This window comes from Nicotiana attenuata, unplaced genomic scaffold (genome assembly GCF_001879085.1).
Source record: "Nicotiana attenuata strain UT unplaced genomic scaffold, NIATTr2, whole genome shotgun sequence".
Classification (NCBI taxonomy): Eukaryota; Viridiplantae; Streptophyta; class Magnoliopsida; order Solanales; family Solanaceae; genus Nicotiana; species Nicotiana attenuata.
The window spans coordinates 284,693-305,495 of NW_017671237.1; the positions used below are offsets into that span (position 1 = coordinate 284,693).

Below are 20,803 nucleotides of genomic sequence, written 5' to 3' on the forward strand. Positions count from 1 at the left end.
TATCCAATGATATGGAGGGTTTACCCATGTTAGTAAGATGTTGGGAAAATAAAATTAACTTAGAATCACCATTAGAACTTACCTTGGGTGGTGGAAGGACCCTTAAGGAGCTAGGTTTTTGAGGGTTCCCCTTTCTAGAGCAAGTTTTTATGTTTTGGGGCTGTGGGGGACAAAATATAGCTTTAAAACGACACCCCACGAGCGCGCCCGCGCACCTGGAGACCTGCCCGCGCTACTGACCGCGCTAAACGGCAGTAACACTGCCTCAAAATTAGCGCGGTCGCGCTACCGGGCGCGCATATCGCATACAGTTCTGTAAAACGCGCATAACTTTTTGCACAGAGATATGTTCGGGCTCTATAATATATCGTTGGAAAGCTATTTCAAAGGCCTACAACTTTCGTGCTTTGCGTTTTCCCAAATTCCTTACATATTTTCACTAAAATCTACTGGAAGACAGACCTTTTGCAAACTTAGTTGATTTTGTCAAATCTTATGCACCTCACTTTCCATCTTGATTTTGAAACAACTATTTTACCCATAATCATCCCGATGGGACTTCACATGTTCAAAGTATACCCTTGCCACTCATTTAACACATTCACACCTAAGCCGAATTTACGAGGTGTTACACCCAGCTAGTAAATAATCGTAACTGGGCCAGTCTAATGTTAGCCCAAGATGAGACAGCCATGGTCAAATTAGGACCTAGTAAAGTCTTTGAGGTTCTTTACTACTGGGCTCAATTTCGAGCCCAAGTAGCCTCAGTGACGTTATTCCTTCAATCAAATAACCTAATGGGCTTATTGCTGGCCCAAATCCTTTATATAAAATGATTAGAGGTGTAATACATATACCCCAAGCATGTATACAATTAGTAGCCTTGTATTGAACTTCGAATTAGTTTTAAATATGAATATTCGTAGTTTGCTTTAGGCGCGAATAATGAACCATCGTGACTATGGATACGGTTCCCGTGACATAGTTATGATGCCTAATTCCAAAATTCGGGTGTGCATTTCATGTGACCCGATCATAACAACTTCGAACAATAATAAAATAAACATGTCGCGAATCGCGGGTGCATTTCATGTAGCGCGGTTTGCAACATGTAACCAAAAACGACAAGTGTACGACAATCGTGGTTTGTTCCAGAAATAAATCCATAAATAAATAAAAGCGGTTATAAAGTTAAAAATGCACAATAGGTTTAAAACATGTATTAATCAGATAATTAGGCCAATATTAATAGCTAAGCGACCGTGCTCGAACCACGGAACCCGGGAATGCCTAACACCTTCTCCCGGGTTAACAGAATTCCTTACCTAGTTTTCTGGTTTCGCAGACTTTTAAATAAAGTTAAAATTCTCCTCGATTTGGGATTTTAAACAAACCAGTGACTTGGGACACCAAATAAATAATCCCAAGTAGCGACTCTAAATAAATAAAAATAATCCCATTTCGATTTATGTCACTTTAATTGGAAAAACTACCTTATACCCCTCGGGTGGTAAAAAGGAGGTGTGACAACAACAACAACAACATACCCAGTATTATCCCACACCATGGGGTATGGGGAGGGTAGTGTGTACGCAGACCTTACCCCTACCTTGTGAGGATAGAGAGGTTGTTTCCAATAGACCCTCGGCTCAGGATAGTATAAGTACCACATCAATGAAAATATTATTATGTTATACACTGTGATATACAAATAATATAGTTATTATAGTGTTATATATATTTGGATATACAGATAAAAAAACTCAAAAGAAATAATTAAAAAATATTTGGGAGTTTTTACGGATACTACTGAAGGAAATGGAACCTAATGTCTAGGATGATGGGTGCTATGAGAGAAGAGAGGGAGGGTTTTAAATGTTTTTTGCTATTTTAAGGAAAATAATTTTGATGAGCCTTATTTTTAGGATGGTGGTTGAACCGTTAGAAGAGAAAGAATAACTTTAGGCTACCATATACCAATTCCTAAAACGTTGGCTTTTTTATGTACCTAGTTGTCATACCATCCCAAATTTAACCCATCACAGAGAAACTTTACTGGTTTTGAGTCCCATTAAGGAAATAATTACAATGTATTCCTAGTTCCTATGAAAAATTACTTTCTGTTACAAAAGCCCCAATTTTCCTAAATTATATAGGAAAGTTTTAGCCACATAACTACCTTTTGCTGGGAAAGTAACCAGTGGATAAATCATGTTCGACTAATTTTACTATGGCTTAGTTTTCGTTACACATTGTGACATACTCCTCTCACCTCAATATCATCTGTCCTAAATGATTACTTGATTCTTCGACTTGAGAAAAAGAGAGAGAACAAATTCAATGGAAAATATATAGCTGCTAGGTACGGTGAGCGCCAAACTGTGGATGCTAAAACATTAAACGATTACGAGAACAAAGTATTAACAGCATAAATAAAAAATAAGTTGCGTATATAACATAATAATCGAAGAACTTGAGTAGTTAAAATGATTCAAAGTAAAACGGATAAGATCTGTTGATCTATTCTATATAGCTGGAAAGTTACAAAAATATGTCGTTGAAACTCCACAAAATAAATGCAAGTAAAAAACATTTCTTAACCTATTGTTGCTTGAAAAATAAGAAAAGCAAAAGAATATGATCGTTTTGAAGAATTCTTTTGAACTTAATAAATTGAGTATTCAATTCTATGATGGACTGATGGACTATTATATTCTAAGACCTCTATAAATTCGTTTAGAAGTCCTTGCACCATTTCACCAATTTACGTTGAACAATTACATAACATAACACTTAATCGGTATATCAAAAAGAAAAAACATACTTCATTCACTAAAATACCACAATAAATGATCCTCATGGATATGTTTTTTAAATATAAATTGCTACAAGTTCGAACCAAAAATAATCTTCTCATGATATTTGAGTAATATCACAAGAAAAGAAATAGCTAGTAGGCAAAAGAGTAAGAGAATATGTAAAAGTGAAGATCAAATTTTGCATTAAAGGTTCTTTTAACAATATGGAGTAGTTATCAAATAATAGTGGATCGTGTGATACTTTGAAGTATAAACATTTTTTCGAAAAAGCAATATAATTGATTAAAACATTTGGGGCTTTACTTTACTAGTAAATAAGACATGAATTGGATTTAAAAGGTATTGCTACAATAACTTATGAAAAAAGATCAAGAAAAATGATCAGTTTTTTTAAAAAAAAATTCAAGTTTCTAAAAACAGTTTTTGTGTGAAAATTTTTGTCCGACTCACAAAACGTCATTTTTATTCAAATAAAATATATATTCAAACATAATTTCAACCTTCAAATATTATTTTTCAACACAATTCAATTTTTCCTTAAAAGAATTTCAACCAAATTTATATACAAATGCTAGCTTATACTTGAAAAATGAATGAAAGGAAAAGTAACAAGAAAAAAAAAAAGTAATTATCATTAACATTATGATGTTGTTTGATTTTTAAGTATTTCCAAAGCCCAGTCCTCTTTCTTAAGTCAACACTTGGAGTCGCCGGAGACATAAAAGTCGCCGGTAAACTCGCCACTCTCCGGCGACACTGGAGTTTCTGGCTGCCAAAAATAAAACACTCCCGGGTTTTCACAAGATGATATTGAACAAACCCAATAAACTAAACCTTAATATCATCATAATCCTCCTTTTCATTTCAAGAACTTCACAATCTTTACATCCAAAGGCACCCCCAATTCCAATTCTACCAATACCAAAATCCCGCCAAATCTCATGGCAAATTGCAGAAATGGCACTTTTCTTGCATTTCGGTACCAACACTTTTACAAACACAGAGTGGGGAACAGGCCATGTTGACCCATCAATTTTCAACCCAAGTTCATTAAATGCTACACAATGGGTTAAAGTGGCTAAAGATTCAGGCTTTAAGAGAGTTATCTTAACTGCTAAACACCATGATGGTTTTTGCCTTTGGCCTTCACAATACACTGATTATTCTGTTAAATCAAGTCCTTGGAAAAATGGGTCTGGTGATGTTGTAGCTGAATTGGCTAAAGCTGCAAGAAATGCTGGTTTGGAGTTGGGGTTGTACCTTTCTCCTTGGGATAGGCATGAATCTTGTTATGGTGAGACTCTTGAGTATAATGAATATTATATGGGCCAAATGACTGAGTTGCTTACTAGGTAAAGTTTTTAGCTTTTTGCTTTGCGCTTTGGTTTTGAATTGATTTGAGAATGTTTTTGTTAATTTAAGAGCATTTCTTGGTTTGTTGATTTTACTGCTCTATTGTGTTGGTTATTGTTGCAGACCTAAAGTTATGTAGACAAAAGAGTTCCCTTTTTAAGAATTTAAGCTCCTAGATGAGGGAATACACCCACAGTTTCGACTTTCAAAGTTAGTAAGATTATAATTACAACTTTTAAAGGGGAAATAATAAACTATGTGCCTCTGGATCATAGCTAGTTCTGGATAATAGTTACTACTTATGTTGACAAATATTCCAAGCATTAGCATCAGTTAAGAAAATGTGAAAATGGGAAGGGAGTAACGAGGTTGTGTATGATAATTTAATTGCAGATCCAGTTGCAGTTTCAAGTTCGAGTTTTATTGGTGCCATTTTGGAAAGACTCTTTATTTGAACGGAAGACGTAGTTAAAGAACCACTTTAGATTGATTCTTTAAAGTATGAGTTCTATGATGACAGGGATTTGTGAGTCTTTATACTTACTAATGACTTCAACGAACAGCAAAAACAACTACTACGCTTAATTCCAAGCTTGTCGAGGTCGGCTATATGAATCCTCATTTTCCCTTTTTGACATTTGGTCTTGTTTCATACAAATGGCTTCGAAGCCGCACAATAGTAACATATCACAGTTTAACTGCTTGTGCAAGACTGCCACATTTGTAGAAAGTTCTCCAATTTTATAATTGAATCAGATTTGTTGGCTTCCGTATATCAAAGGTAGCTGTAAAACAAACTTTGAGCTCCTTACTGAATGCTATATTCCTAATTTAGCTCTAGGAATAAATTAATAAACTTTATTCAAATGGGAAAGATTACTATTTCCTTACAAAATCCAAATTAACTACAGACATGAAGAACATGAAATCGTGAATTCAAAGTCTTATTGCAGTCGTGATAGTTTAGGAATCAGGTTCTGACAAAAGTATGAGAGGATCTGACTCCCACCAAGTATAAGTTGGTATGTATTTTGGTTGTTGGTTGTTTATTTCTTATCATTGTAATTTGTAACCTAAAGTTAATTAGTAATGGTTGTTTCATTAGTTTCTAAGTTATCACATGGCTAGATCAAAAGAATTTCAATCCTCTCGCCGAAGAAAGGAAACAGAGAAATTCTTGACACTATGAATGGTTACTCAAACTCTTCAAATTAAATTGTCTTTCAAACTTTAAGGATTCCGTTGTTGAAATTAACTTGTTTGAGTGCTATGAACTATCATCCATTCACTTCCCTTAACCTAAAACTAAAAGGGTTTGCACATCAAAATAATGCACACATGTTTAGACAAAGAAATATGTGAAACTTGATTATACAAGACATATAGGCAGAATTTATAGAATTAAGTCATTAACTGCTTCTTGCTGACTTTTGATGATTAGAGAAACTTCTAACAGCAATCCCTCCGATCCCCATCCCCTGCACAAAAAAATGATTGAGCAGATATGGAGAGATTAAATATATATTTTTAGATGGTGCAAAAGGTGATGGTGAGAAGGATATGGAGTATTTCTTTGATGATTGGTTTAGCCTTATTCATCAACTCCAACCTGGAGCTGCGATCTTCTCTGATGCTGGTCCTGATACAAGGTGGGTTGGGGACGAGGCTGGTGTTGCTGGGACCACATGCTGGTCCCTTTTCAACTGCAGTGCTGTCAAGATTGGCGGTGATAATGATCTCAGGTAAGTCTTGGTTTACTAGTCTCATCTTCATCATATTCTTATATGCTTTCAGCCAAACTTCTTCCCTCATTTTTTACCATTATAATGGACAATATCCTTCAAGCCCTCAGGGGTTTGGTTCAGTTGTAAGGACGCCCGCAATGTGTGGATTGGGTGAATGTCATGAGTTCGAACCCTGCTACAAACACAAAACCTGGCACTTAAGTGGGGGTAGGGTAGAGGACTAGAGGGGCGGGTCCATATTCTCCTGACTTTTGAACCTGTGGGCCAACTGTGGTCAGATCAGCTATCTTACAAGGATATCTCGGTTATCAAAAAAATAAAGGTGCATATTATTCACCACTGACCAAATTTTTTACTGTCATACTTGATTAGAGACCTCGCTCAGTTTATAAAAGTTTGAAGAGAACTCCTTTCATTTATCATTGTGATCAATATGTTTTCTTTAGAAAGGTTCTGTACTACGAAAAGTTATTTTTTAAAATTTATTTTTCTCAATACAGTGGCCATACAGATCTGTCATATTAGTCGAATTTGACATTTTGCATGGAGTAAATAGACCGTTTCCGTTTCCTGCAGTGGAACCTTGTTAAGAAACAAAGGATCCTATGGCTTGATCAGTTGGAAAGTTTTTTGCTTTAGCATATAGCTGGTATTAACACCTTTCGTAAAATTAAAGGCCCCTATCACTCGTAAAGTCCATCAATTGAAACAAGAAATCTAGATGGATAAAGGGCCTCCACATGATGCACTACAGTGTCTTTTCCTGTATTGTTCAATTCTTTTCGTATGCTCACCGAGCTTCCTTTTGTCTTGATTCTTTTTCATGTGTTCAACAGATACTCAAGGGAAGGGGACCCGTTTGGCCATGACTGGGTTCCCGCTGAGTGTGATGTGTCCATCCGACCTGGTTGGTTTTGGCACGCATCAGAAAAGCCAAAAAGTGCACTGACTCTGCTGGATTTGTATTACAAATCAGTCGGTAGAAACTGTCTCTTATTGCTGAATGTACCCCCAAATTCATCCGGTCTCATATCAGATGAAGATATACAAGTCCTCAAAGAATTCTCCGAGCTTCGTGATTCTATATTCTCCCATAATATTGCAAAAGCTGCTCTTCTTTCTGCCAGCAGTACACGAGGAGGTCCAAAAAATTCTCAGTTCGGACCCCAGAATATTATTGAGGAAGGGTTATATACCTATTGGGCTCCAGATCAAGAACAATCAGATTGGGTACTCTATTTAGAATTTCAACAAGTTATGACTTTCAATGTCTTGGAACTTCAAGAACCAATTCAAATGGGACAACGGATTATCGAGTTTCATCTTGATATATTAGATGTAACTGGAAAATGGCAATATGTGGTAAGTGGAACGACAGTAGGATATCGGAGGCTGTTAGTTTTTCCTACCGTGAAATCTCACCTGTTAAGGTTGGTTATTGACAAATCAAGGGCGTGCCCTCTAATCTCCCACTTGGGAATTTACATGGATTCCTATTCTGCTTCAAGACACGTCTCTGATACACTTACTAAGTCGAAGTTCATTAACAACCTAGTTTTCAGAAGAACTGCATACAGCCGGTCTCAATCTGTTTCCATCTAATCTTTGTTGAGCATCTCAAGTGTACAATGAACCTTGATCTTTTCTGATGTTGTTGTGCTATGTTGCTCGGACTCTTCAAAAATGTTGCCTCACCCGTGTTGGATCCTCCAAAATGCACTACTTTTGGAGGATACGACACGCACCCGGCGGCATTTTTGAAGAGCCCGAGTAACACAGCTTTTGTGTGTGTAATTTTCTCCACTTTCAGGTGTTGTAACATGTAAAGTTTATAAAACACAACTCACATTAGTGTGGAGCAACTATTATGAAACTGCTCCCATCTAATCTTTGTTGGGCAACTTTCAGTGTACTGGACATAAACCTTGATTTATCTAATGCTTGTCTTAGTAATTTTAACCTCATTTCAATGTTGCAATATAAACTTCATAATCTCAAATCCAAAACTCAGACGTTTTGAGATTCACTTATTGTTAGTGTAAGTAAATGACGTCAAGTCATCTTAGCATATTTGAGTCATTAAGTGGCTAGAGAGTTAGATACATTTGTATAAATGGATAATTTTACGGGTACTCATTCAGCTTTCACTTAATTGTACTAAAGTCGCTAAACTATTTTTTTAAATAAATAATTACTTAACCTTGAGTATCACAGGAAGTTATTACACAATTTTTTGTAACCAAAATTCACTCAATTTTACCTAAATTTTATAAGAAATGTGAGTGGATTGCTTATATGGTTACTCAATCGTTTGAAATGGTGTAACACGTTACTTTTCTTTATTTTTTAACAAAATAGTCACTTTACTATTGCTATCGCACCAAATACACTTATAGCCTGTTTGGCCAAGCTTTTTTTTGGGCCAAAAGTGCTTTTTTTGGCCGAAAGCACTTTCGGCTAAAAATTGAGGTGTTTGACCAAGCTTTTGGAAGGAAAAAAAAGTGCTTTTGAGGAGAAGCGGAAGCAGTTTTGGAGAAGCAGAAAAAAGTAGCTTCTCTCCAAAAGCACTTTTCTGAGAAGCACTTTTGAAAAAAATACACTTAGAAGCAGTTTTCAAAAGCTTGGCCAAACACTAATTACTGTTCAAAAGTACTTTTCTAATTAATTAGCCAAACACAAACTACTTCTAAACAAAGCAATTTTTTTAAAAGTACTTTTTTTTTTTTGAGTTAAAATTATATTGTATTGATACTCAAAAACAGATTTACAATTTGATACCCAGTAGTAGTTTTGACTTACTACTACTCTATATACATCACATTTGCCTATCCAAACTAAGTGTCTAAATGCCTATGTCACTAGTTACAGGCACTGTTTCTATACACTTCCTATTACAATTCTTCATTTCAATCTTTATGGAATCCTATCCAAATGCTGTAATGCTCCTTTCCACTTGTTGTATTTCTTGCCTCTGATGTGAATGTGCAACGCTATCTCCCTGCAGACCTGGTTCTCATCATATTTACCCTTTTCAAATCTAATTTTGTTCCTTTCCCTCCAGACCAGTGCAATGGTACTGGCAAAAACACAGCTGGTTATAGCATTTATCCCTTTCCAGCTTTTTGCTTTCTTGCATATCCAATCCATTTCAGCTTCCCAATCAGCAATATTTCTCCTATGTCCCAGCCAGAAGCATAGTCTAGACCACAGATTCTTTGTGATTGAGCATTCAAAGAATAAGTGGTTGAAGGATTCTAGACTATGCCCACAGAATGCACACCCTGTAGGAACATGTATACCAAATTTCAATAACACGTCTACTGTTGATAGTCTTTGCTGTGCTGCTAGCCAAATTGTGAACCTATGTCTTGGATGTATACTTGTATGTAGCATTAGACTCTTCAAGTCAACTTTGCAGAATTCAGGAATCAGCTTCAAGTACATTTATTTGATCTGGAATTTCCCATTCTTGCATATTGCCTGTAATCTGTTTTGCATATTCCCTTGCATTTGTTGGTGCTCCATGATCACATCTCTATTGTCTAGTATCTTCCTCACTACCCAAGATGCTGTCTTGGGAGTATTCATTGTTTCAATGTTTCTATTCTTTATGTAAAAACTGTGCACCCATCGTATCCATAGACAGTCCTTTTTTCTTGTTAAGTCCCATAAGTGCTTTATAATTGCTGCTTTGTTCCACATCTTGATGTCCAGTATGTTGAGACCTCCAGCTGATATTGGCCTGCACACCCTTTCCCAAGCTACTAGAGCCTTTTTTGAAGTGCTTGCACCTCCAGTCCATAGAAATATTCTGCAGACAGTTTCAATAGCTTTCATCACCTTCTTTGGAATAATGAACACCTGAGCCCAATAGGTCTGAATACCAAAAATAACTGCCTTGATCAGTTGACATCTACCAGCATAGGAGAGGAGATTTGCAGACCAGCATGTAATCTTTGCTGTTATCTTCTCAATCAAGGGCAAGTACTGATAGACAGCTAGTTTTTAAGAGTCTAAAGGAATCCCCAGATATTTGAAAGGGAGTTTGCCTTCAGTAAATCCCAAAGCACCAAGGATCTCCTCTCTAGCATCTTGGTTTATTCCAGCCATATATATTGCACTTTTGCTTGCATTTGCTTGTAGCCCAGAAGCAACTGAGAATCTGTTAAAAGCAGCATTTAAAATCTTGATGGATTCAAAGTCAGCCCTACAGTACATTAGCAGGTCATCAGCAAAGCAAACATGTGTGATGTTTAGTTTCCTGCACTTAGGATGAAAATTAAAGTCACCATTCTTATGCAACTGCCCCAGTTCTCTATTCAAATATTCCATGGCAATAACAAATAGGTAGGGGGACATAGGGTCTCTTTGCCTAATCCCTCTCTTGGCTTTGAAAGGTTTTGTTAAACCACCATTCAAAACCAAGGAGTATGATACAGTTGTAACACGGGTCATTATCCACTGCACAAACTTAGCTGGAAAACCAAGATCAATAAGCATCTGTCTAAGAAAGTTCCATTCCAGAGTATCATAGGCCTTCCTTAAATCCACCTTCAGTACACATCTAGGAGATACTCCTTTTCTGGAATATCCTATGAATAATTCATGGCTAAGAAGTATATTATCTTTTAAAAGTACTTTTGAGAAAAGCACTTCTCAAAATAAGCTGATTTTAGAAGCTTGGCCAAACGGGCTATTAGTCATAAATATATTTCCGATAATAATTTAATGACGTGGCACAAAATGTTTGAAGCCACAAAAATAAAAAACCATAAAACCCAACCATTTGAGCTAATTTTCTGACTCATGGACTCCCTCGCCTTTACCATTTTTGTCTTTACAAAAATCAGAAATTGATATGCAAAGAGTATACAATTTCTCTTTACACCCACAGAATAAGCTCAAAAGACAAAGCAGAAAACATTTGCACCAAAAAAAAAATAGAAAACATACAGTTACCCCCGACAAAATATTTTATCTTTCAAACTAGTGACTTCATTTCATCCTTAGAGGCGAAACCAAGATTTAAAGTGTATGAATTTTAAAATTGCCATTAAATTGGTAGCTTATCTTTGTTAGTGGGTTCAGAATTAAATATTTATACACGTTTAATAATTTTTTGTTGAAATTAGAGTTGTAAATAGTTGTACATTTCTGTATTTATGTAGTACTCTTCTAGAATGTAATTAATTAAATAGTTAGTTATTAATTTCCTCTTTCACAAAGTAAGTTGCGTTAGTTAGGATAATGTAACGACCCGACCAGTCGATCTGAGCAATTGCACTTCGCTCGGTAGTTTTCGGGCATGAGTAGCTCTGTATGATATATTATGACTTATGTGAATCGTCGGTTTTGGCTTTCAAGTTATTCGGAATTGATTTAAAAGAATGATTCTCAGCTAGAAGCTTTAAATTTGAAAGGTTTGACCAATTTTGACTTTTTAGTGTTTGACCTCGGATTTGATTTCTGATGGTTCCGTTAGCTCCGTTGGTGATCTTGGACTTAGAAGCGCGTCCGGATTGTGATTTGGAGGTTTGTAGTAGAATTTGGCTTGAAATGGCGAAAGTTGAAATTTTAGAAAGTTTGATCGGGAGTGGACTTTTTGATATCGGGTCGGATTCTGGTTTTAAAAGTTGGAGCAGGTCCGTAATGTCAAATGTGACTTGTGTGCAAAATTTGAGGTCAATCGGACGTGATTTGATAGGTTTCGGCATCGGTTGTGGAAGTTTCAAGTTCATTGATTTCGAATTGAGGTGTGATTCATCATTTTGATGTTGTTATGTGTGTTTTGAGGCCTCGAGTAGGTCCGTGTTATGATATGGGACTTATTGGTATGTTCGAAAGGGGTCCCGAGGGGATCGGGTGAGTTTCGGATAGGTTTGGGTTGTGTTGTGCTCGTCTTTTTTATGTTTCGACATCGTTTCTTCAAGCATCAATGGTACCACATTAAGCAAATAAGCTCCTATTTCTTTTTTATAAGTAATAGATCCGTATCGTAATTACAGAGCCATAGCAAAAAATATCGTCGAATTTGGACATTGTATGAGGGAGTTATGCTCATTTAGTGTCGGAGAAGAGAGCTGGTGTTGGTGTTTTCGCAGATGCGAGGTTGGGTCCGCATCTATGGCCCCGCGGGTGCGAAATATGGAGCGGAAATGAAAACTGGAAATGCGCAGGTGCGGAATTTTTATTTCAAAAGCGAAAATCCCTGTGTATAAAAAAATCATACTACGTTCTTTTGGTATTTTGAGCATATCTTGAGTTCTAGAGCTCCAATTGAGGCAATTTTCGCGGATTTCTTCTCGTCTTTTCATTGGAGTCAGTATCTAACTACAGTTTTTGTATTTTAATATGATCACAGAAGTTCATTTTTGAATTAATCCATATTTTTATTGAAGAATTGGGGATTTTTATCAAAAGCTTTTCTAAAGTGAGTAATTGAGTTTTGAACATCGATTCGGAGTCGAAATTGGATGAAATTAGTATGGTTGGACTCATAATTGAATAGGTTTTCGGATTTTGTGAGTTTTGTCGGGTTTCGAGGTGCGGGCCCGGGTTGGGCTTTTTGGCCGATTTTGAGCTTTTGATTAAAGATTCAACCTTTTCCGATTGGGATTGGTTCCTTTAGCATTGTTTGATGTATTTGAGTTATTTTTGGTTAGCTTAGAGCCGTTCGGAGGCCGGAACATGCAATATGGCATTTTTAGAGCATCGCTTGGCTTGCTCGGTATTGGAATTGGCTTGTTCGAGGTAAGTAACTCTTCTAAACTTAGTGTTGAGGGTATGAAACCTCGAATTTTGTGCTATGTGATCGGTGTTGAGGTGACGCACATGCTAGGTGACGGGCGTGTGGGCGTGTACTGTGTGAATTATGACTCTGTTACTTCTGTGGTACTGTGTAGTTACTTGACCTTACCTGTAATCATGAAATTTCTACGTACTTGAGCTATTGAGCTGTAATCCATGTTAGACACCATGTCTAGGCTACATGCTTATCTTGTTGGGACCCACTGAGGTCATTTCTGTTGTTGAGTTATCTGCTTTCAATGATTTATATACTCAGTCATACGCATTCATACGCATATCATATCTCAATCTCTGTTGTTATTTATTGATACATCACATTATCATATTCGAGCTAGTTTCATGACATTGTGAGCCCGGGAGAGAGAGAGAGAGAGAGAGAGAGAGGAGGAGAGATTGATGACTGAGTGAGGTCGAGGGCCTAATTATGAGGATATTGATACTATAGCACGTGAGTTGTCCGTGCGGATTCTGATATTGATACTTTAGCACGTGAGTTGTCTGTGCAACACGTGAGTTGTCCGTGCGGGTTCTGATATTGATACTATGGCACGTGAGTTGTCCGTGCAGATTATAGCGCTTGGGATGTAGGAGCCCCTCCGAAGTCTGTACACACACCCAGTGAGCGTTGTTGATTATATTAAGGAATGGATCTTCCCTGGACATGTATCTTGTCCGAAGCATTTATATACCTGAAGATGGATCTTCTCCATGGGGCCGGATTGGCCTTCCTTGGTACTGAGTGACTGATGGTCAGTGATGTATATATTTTGGGATGGATCTTCCCTGGGCCATATACAGTACCGAGTGGTTGAGCATGATGAGTGGAAACTGTGAGACAGTGAGATTAAGTACTCTGAGAGTGTGAGCACATGATTTATCTCTGAGATACATGGCATTGGCACGCACACATGACATACAAGCATAGAGATGAATTTTTCCTCATGTTGTACGGTATCACGTCATTCATGACTTTTTACATACATTGATATGTGGGCATAGAGAGGTATTTCACACATGCTATCTGGAAAGAAAATGAAACATCTTACTTATTGTGGAAAGTATTTTTTTAAAAAAAAAATTACAGCTATCAAACTATCTCATATTTTTCGACGATTCCGGTAAAAGATTTGGATTTCACTAATATTCTTGAAAAAGCGAAACTACTTTCGGAAAAAAAAACTGTGAAAAAGCTGAGCATTTTATCTCTAAGTTGCTTCCTTATTTATATGCTCTACGTTGTTATGGACTGCTATTGGTTATTGGTGTTGGACCCGACCTATGTTCCAGCTCGTCACTACTTTCAACCTAAGGTTAGGTTTGTTACTTACCAGTACATGGGGTCGGTTGTACTGATACTACACTTCTGCAAATTGCGTGCAGATGTTGGCTGCTTTGTTGCTGTGTTCGATGGTTGCTGGATTTGAAGATGTACTTGCGTTCTAGTTGTAACTGCCTCTTGTTCATGGTAGCCATAGATTTATAAAACCCTGTTTATGTACTTTTTAAACAGAGGATGTATTTACTTCATATCTGCTTTGTAAATTATATTCTTAGAAGCTCATGATTTGTACTACCAGTCCATGGAAAATGTATAAGATTTAGATAATTCATTTGTTTAGTCGTCCTTTTAATATTATTGAAATTGGATAGTTATTAGTTGGCTTACCTAGCAGGTTGGGTTAGGTGCCATCACAACTAGTGGATTTTGGGTCGTGACAGTTTGGTATCAGAGCTATAGGTTCATAGGTTCTACAAGTCATGAGCAAATGTCTAGTAGAGTCTTGTGGATAGGTATGCATACCGATCTTCGAGAGGCTACAAGGCATTTAGGATGTACTTCCCATCTTTCTTTCCTTATCGTGCGACATTGATTCAGCTTGAAGCGTAATCCTTTAAATTCTTTCCACGCATTCGTATGCACACTTGAGCGCTCGGTGTCAGTTGTGCATCGACGGCTTGTGATTCCCTGGATGAGGTGTGAGATGTGATTTCTGTGTGTTGATGATAGGCCAATCTAGAGGACTTGAGGCCTGGTTTTGAATGTAGCTTGAGCACAGAGGTGTTGATTGTGTGAGCACGTGCTTTTAGATTTATATGTCCGATAGTGTCCCTATTAGTAGAATTTGTGGCTGGATGGCTACGTGATGAGTATGATGTGACTACGAGATGTGTTCATATGGTTTGAATGTGATGAGAAAGGTTTTCCTGAAGTGTAGAAAGAACTAGTGGGTGCTTGATTTCCATCTTGATTTGACGTATTGTCTCGAGTTATAGGTGTGTTGAAGTATCTTTTCATGTTCTTTAGTTGAAGAGTGAAGTAGATTTTCATGTCGTGATATGAGTTCAGACTCAGGAAGATTAAGTGGTTGCGTAATAGTAATGACTGTGGAAGGGTATAAAGAGATGTTAGTTTGAGGCAAAGCATGTGGGTTATCTCTTACAAGGTGTCCTAAGGTTTGTGTGATCCCTATGTTGTTTTATAGCGAGTTCTCTTTTACTAGTGAATCATATGTGTAGCAGTTTGAGTTTGGATCGTTTATGAGAGTCGGCTTGACTGTTACAAGGGTGAATGCGAGATTTGCAGATGATTTGAGATATTAGATGGTTTATGTTACATAAGCTTATGAAGGGTTTAGTTGAATTTCAGTGCGGGATTTTGGGTAGCAATAGCATATGGGTATTATAAGTTATCAAATGCTTTATTCCTTGGCTTTGAGCCAAGTGGGGGAGTCTGCTATCGACGGGTTGATTACGCGGTTATGTGTTGTATTGGTTTCAGTTTGAGGTATACTGGTATATCAGTTATGGCTTAGAGAGGTTGAGATCGAGGATGACTCGAGTAAGGGAATTTCTGGATATGGGTTGTATTACACTCGATGGGTATATGGAAATCATGGAATGATTGAGTGGTTATTCATGAAGGATGTAGTGTTCATGGAGTAGAAATTTGCTCGGTTGCTTAGAAGTGTGAATTATTTCTTAGGGTGTTAGGGTGCAAATGGGGCACAGATCGTTCGGTCCGTTTGGGCGGTGTTGCGCCACCTTTTTCTCGCGAAATCGGGTTTCGACATTTCTGGGACAACTCCTTTCCTTTTGGGATAGGAATAATCAAAATAAAGGAAAAAACAAAAGATAGACAAGTCAGTAAGGATTCTGAAAAACATTTGGAGGATTTAAACACATATTGCGGAAATATAAATTCACGTCTTAATTTGGGGAACCTCGTTGTGCCCGAGGTAGGCCTAGCGACAAGTAGATTTGGAGAGATTTAATGCAGATAAGTGCCTCATTTCATTAATGCAATAAATAAGTCGAACCTAAAACACGAAAATAAATGAGTTACTAATGGCATCTGGATTATTACATTTTGAATTCCAAAATGACTCAAAACAGATAAACCTAATCTACTTGGTCCCAGAGGGACCTTCCCCATATTTGTCCCTCTTGGATCCATCGATCAGATTCCCCAGGTCGTGCATGTCCAGCAGCAGGTATGCCCTTGATAGATGCCCTCCTTCGTTGCCTTCTGTATTCTGACAATCTACGACCCTTTTCCTCTTCTTCACTTCCAGTTCCATTAGACCCTGCTCCAAGTACTCCAACCTTTCTGCCGACCTTGTAGCCATTTCTTTCCACTCGTTGATTGATTGCATGTCGAACTTGTGTTGCTCCAGATGCTTGGCTTCGGATTCAAGGACCCTTTTGCGTAGCCTCTCATACTTCACTTGTGCTTCAATGGCTTCATCTATGACCCTGTTTCCTTGACCAACCTTTGGCTCGAATATTCCTGCTATGTTATCTTCTAACCATGAGGGGTAGAGGTACACATGACCAGCGTGATATCGATCCGGCTCGATGGTATCCTTTTCCACGATAATCTTCAAATGCCACATGTGTTGGACCTCACATTTGTATGGAATGACGTCACCCTGAAAATCGGCTCTGTAATGACTCATTTTGGAGACTCGTGGTATGACTTGTTTTCTACCAGCTTGTCTCATAACCCTGATAGGGACATAGGGATATATTCCCCTTAACCCAATCAACACCAAGTGCAGAACATCCCTGGATCTGATGATGAATTCATCGGTAGGGAACCACTCGAACATCCGGTGAACCTGGTCCTCGGTCAAATTGTTGAAAAACTGTGTCCATTCTGTAGCGTTCTCTGGCTGTGCAAATATGTCTGGGATAAAGGTCATTCTTTTAGGATGGTGGAAAGCGATGTGATCGTTCCATCAGTCCGTGGAAACTCTTGGCGGTATTGACCCCTCTAAATATGTTCTAACAACCAAATCTGTAGTAGCAAGTTACGACCCTCAAAGTGCTTGAACCCCTTCTTGCAACGATCCAGGGCCCGGTATATGTCTGCTACAATCATCGGGACAATAGTATAGGTTTTTCCCTCAATTCCCTCCATTAAAGCTTTGGTTACCATGGCCAAAGTGGTGCGAATTCTGTCCCCCTGGCTTGGGAACACCAACATACCCAGAAAGTAGATGATGAATACAAAAACTCTACGGTGAGTCCAACCTAGGGAAGTGATGGAGAATCCGTCATGAAAGATACGATAAGATTTGTTGTGCCCGTATCGTTCATATAGGAAGTCAAAGGGTATGTAAGACTTCTTCAAGCACTCCAAGTCCTCATTCTTTCTCAGGCCCATCGTTTTCAAAAACCCCCTAGTATTGCGGTTTTCTGGTACTAGCAAACTGGGACTATCCCATGGTAATCCAGCGAACCCTCCGATTTCCTCCAAGAGAGGAGTCATTTCTATGTCACCAAAACGGAATACAGCTCTTTCTCTGTCCTAGAACATAGTAGCAGCTTCGATCAACATGTTGTTTGGTTGGATGTCCAATAAAGAAGGTATATTTTCAAGGACCCTTTTATGTGGTTTTTGTCGCTTGGCGAAAGATTTTCCCACCAGTCCAACAACATCGGCGGTATACTTCGGACCATGCCGAACCTGGGGATTTCGCGCCTCATTTTCTGCAAAACAGACAGAGTTAGACCCTTGCCTCTTCCGGATTTGATTACTTACACATTAACAATTAGCATGTCGACATTTATCTCTCCAAATAATGCACATATCGTGATTGCGTCCATTGGGATTATGGAAATTCCGGTGGACTTTGGATAAGGATTTCTTAGGGGGTTATTATATGGACAACATATTAACCCCGGCTAGGTTTGACCATGATGCATGTACAGTTATTATCAGAGTAAGGTTTCTATAGAAGTCTAGATCGGTACCCTCAAGCGGACAACTTGAGAGGGAAAGGCACGGAACCGTCGACTGCACCGCTGATCGACTAGTTTTACCGCAAATAAGCCTTTCCGAATTTAAAGGGTATTTTTAGGAAGAGTGCGGACACTCATCAAGTCCGCTATGGTATTAGAACGCACGAGTGGAATATGATGTTGAGCATAGAATTATGCAAAAAGAAAACAACACGTTGTCAAGTATTTGCATTATGAGTAATGATGAAATGCGATATTTAATAATTGTAAAGACATTTAAGAAAAGAAAACAAGGAGACAAGTCAGTTTCCATAGTAAAAGTGATAAAGCGGGGGGTGGGGGGATCATAAATGAATAAGGATAGGCAAATAAATCCACATAGAACGGGAAGGGTGTGCAAGAATTAACGGAATAATAAAGACATGCTTAAAGACTAATTCACAGACAAGTTCGTTATGGTAAGAGCCTAAAGATATCCCCAGCAGAGTCGCCATGCTGTCGCACCCCCTTTTTCTCGCGAAATCGGGTTTCGACATTTCTGGGACAACTCCTTTCCTTTTGGGATGGGTAAAGGATTTGAAGAGTCGCCGCCTAACGGATTAAGGTGCGTTAGAGCACCTAAAGCAATTAACTCATATAACCAGTTTACATCACCAGAGATCAGGTAAGGGCTCGAAATTACCTTGAGAGGAAGGTGTTAGGCACCTCTCGAGGTCCACAACGGTGGGTCCCGGCTAAACTCAAATTAAGCGAATTTGTCTTAAAAGGGAAGAAAACAAATTTAGACAAATAGATATTACTTTAAAACAGGAATTAAAGGGGTCCTAGGTTTATTAGCCTATAGGATCATTTCCATACAATACTTGGTAACTTTCCCCAAGTTGGGGTGCTACACATAGCATTAGCGCACGGGTCATCATTTCCTTTACTACCCAATTTTTATCTTTCAGTTGTTACCAACCGTTCTAGTATCTTCTAACTCGTGCCTTATGCGTGCACTACCCGTCCCTTTCCTATGGTCCTAGAGGTATTTAGGACCTCTATTTAGGGTGGTTCTAGACTGACCTATGTTGTTTAAATGATAAAAATCTAGGCGACAAACAAAATTCAAATAAGACTATCATGTAAGGAGCAGATAAGGGCTCATGTTAACCTCCACAAATAGACAACAAATGCACGCAATTAAACAGACAACTTTATTGATTTAGGATCCTACACGCAGGATATCTAGATGAGCAGAAAAGAATATAAGAAAGCCGCTTATTAAAACAAGCATTGGGACCTACGGGCTTGCCTACTGATTTGATTAAGTTCTGAATTTGGGCATGTTTCAAGCAGCACGAGATCACAGTTTTTGGCCCAAGATTCTTAATAAACCTACAGGTTTGCCTACTGATAACCAGAACAGAATCCTATGGGCATGATGTCTAAAGGTTGATTAAAGACCTATAACATGATTTCTAAGTGAATTACTGATTTTTAACTCATGAAAACAAATTTTACCTCTTTTGATCCTATAGGCATGCTTTCTAATCTGCAGAATTAATTAACTCCTATAAACATGATTTCTAGGTGTCGAACTGATTTGTTTATTTCCTATAGGCATGGTATCTAAGTTGAAACTGATTTTTTACCTCCTATAGGCATGATATCTACCAATGACATGTGGGCACATTGCCAGGAAAGGTTATTATTCAAACAGATAGAATCCTATAGACATGGTCACTAATGCATATAAGTTAGAAATGTGCATAGATCCTATGGATAGGATTTCTAATGCAAAGGGACCTATAGACAAGATTTCTAGCATAAGTGAAATACAGCCTAAAGCAATCAGAAAATCCTATAGGCATGATCTCTAAACAAGTAGTAACATTCACCCAATCACCAACAAACCTATAGGCAGGATTTCTACCCGAGTTTCAAACAAAGATATAGAGAACCCCCCCCCCCCAGCTTTTACTAATAAACCCCAGATCTATTTATTACAAAGATTATTACAGCCCGGAATGAATAAGTTACATAACAATGTCTATGACACTATAGGGAGCCTTAGCAGGCTCAATATAAACCTGGGAGCCAGGCCTTCAAACACAACAGCTTTGAAACACTAGCAGCGATCCACAATACCTTAAACCAGGCTTCCAGTGTGTCAAAGTTCCCAAATAGCCTCAGGGACCCCGGGCAATGCTCACACTAGAACCACACATTCAACACAAAATTCATATAAGACTGGAAAAACAGCCCCAATGCGTCAGAGTTCAGAGGAGTCTCAGGGACCCTAGGCAGTGCTCACACTAGGGGTGGTAGGAACCTAGGTAACTAAGAGTTGGAATTTGGAAACCGGTACATAGGGGACAGTTTTAGAAAACAGTTTGATTTTCAGGAGCAGACATATTCAAATTACAGGACTGCAAACAGAATTTCACTTAAAGCAAAAAGAATCCCTATTTAGTAAATAATTCAAACAGATTGGTATTGATTCAGACATGGATACTGTACTAGCATTTAAGCAATCACAAAAGAGCCAGGATACTTGAACTAATAGACAGAGTTGGCAGCATATTACATGTTTGCATAACAGAGAACATACAATTGTTTATACAAGGTTTCATATTACTAGAGATAACTTAGTTAACTAGGCGAAATCGTATAGGCATATAGCAAACAGAAGCATGCCGAAATCTCAAACTAATAAGCACATAGGGTTGAATAGGGTAACAGAGACTAAAGCATGCCAGTTGAGAAAGCGGTAACAGAAAAACATGCTGAGGTCGAAATAAACTATAAGACAGAATGAGATAACAAGAACTGAAACATGCCAGTTGAGAAAGG

At 38.1% G+C, this 20,803-nt stretch overlaps 2 protein-coding genes across 2 annotated transcripts; one reads left to right on the top strand and one right to left on the bottom strand.

Annotated features, from left to right (window-relative positions):
- Window positions 1–3,436: 3,436 nt before the first annotated feature.
- Window positions 3,437–7,881, top strand: LOC109206932 (alpha-L-fucosidase 1). The gene is made up of 3 exons (XM_019369805.1): window positions 3,437–4,171; window positions 5,675–5,914; window positions 6,754–7,881. The coding sequence occupies exons 1-3, from the start codon at window positions 3,624–3,626 to the stop codon at window positions 7,517–7,519; spliced, it is 1,554 nt and encodes a 517-aa protein (XP_019225350.1). The 5' UTR covers window positions 3,437–3,623; the 3' UTR covers window positions 7,520–7,881.
- Window positions 7,882–8,830: 949 nt separating this feature from the next.
- On the bottom strand, window positions 8,831–9,361 carry LOC109206927. The gene has a single exon (XM_019369797.1). It carries the CDS (start codon window positions 9,359–9,361, stop codon window positions 8,831–8,833), a length of 531 nt encoding a protein of 176 aa, XP_019225342.1.
- Between the last annotated feature and the right edge of the window lie 11,442 nt (window positions 9,362–20,803).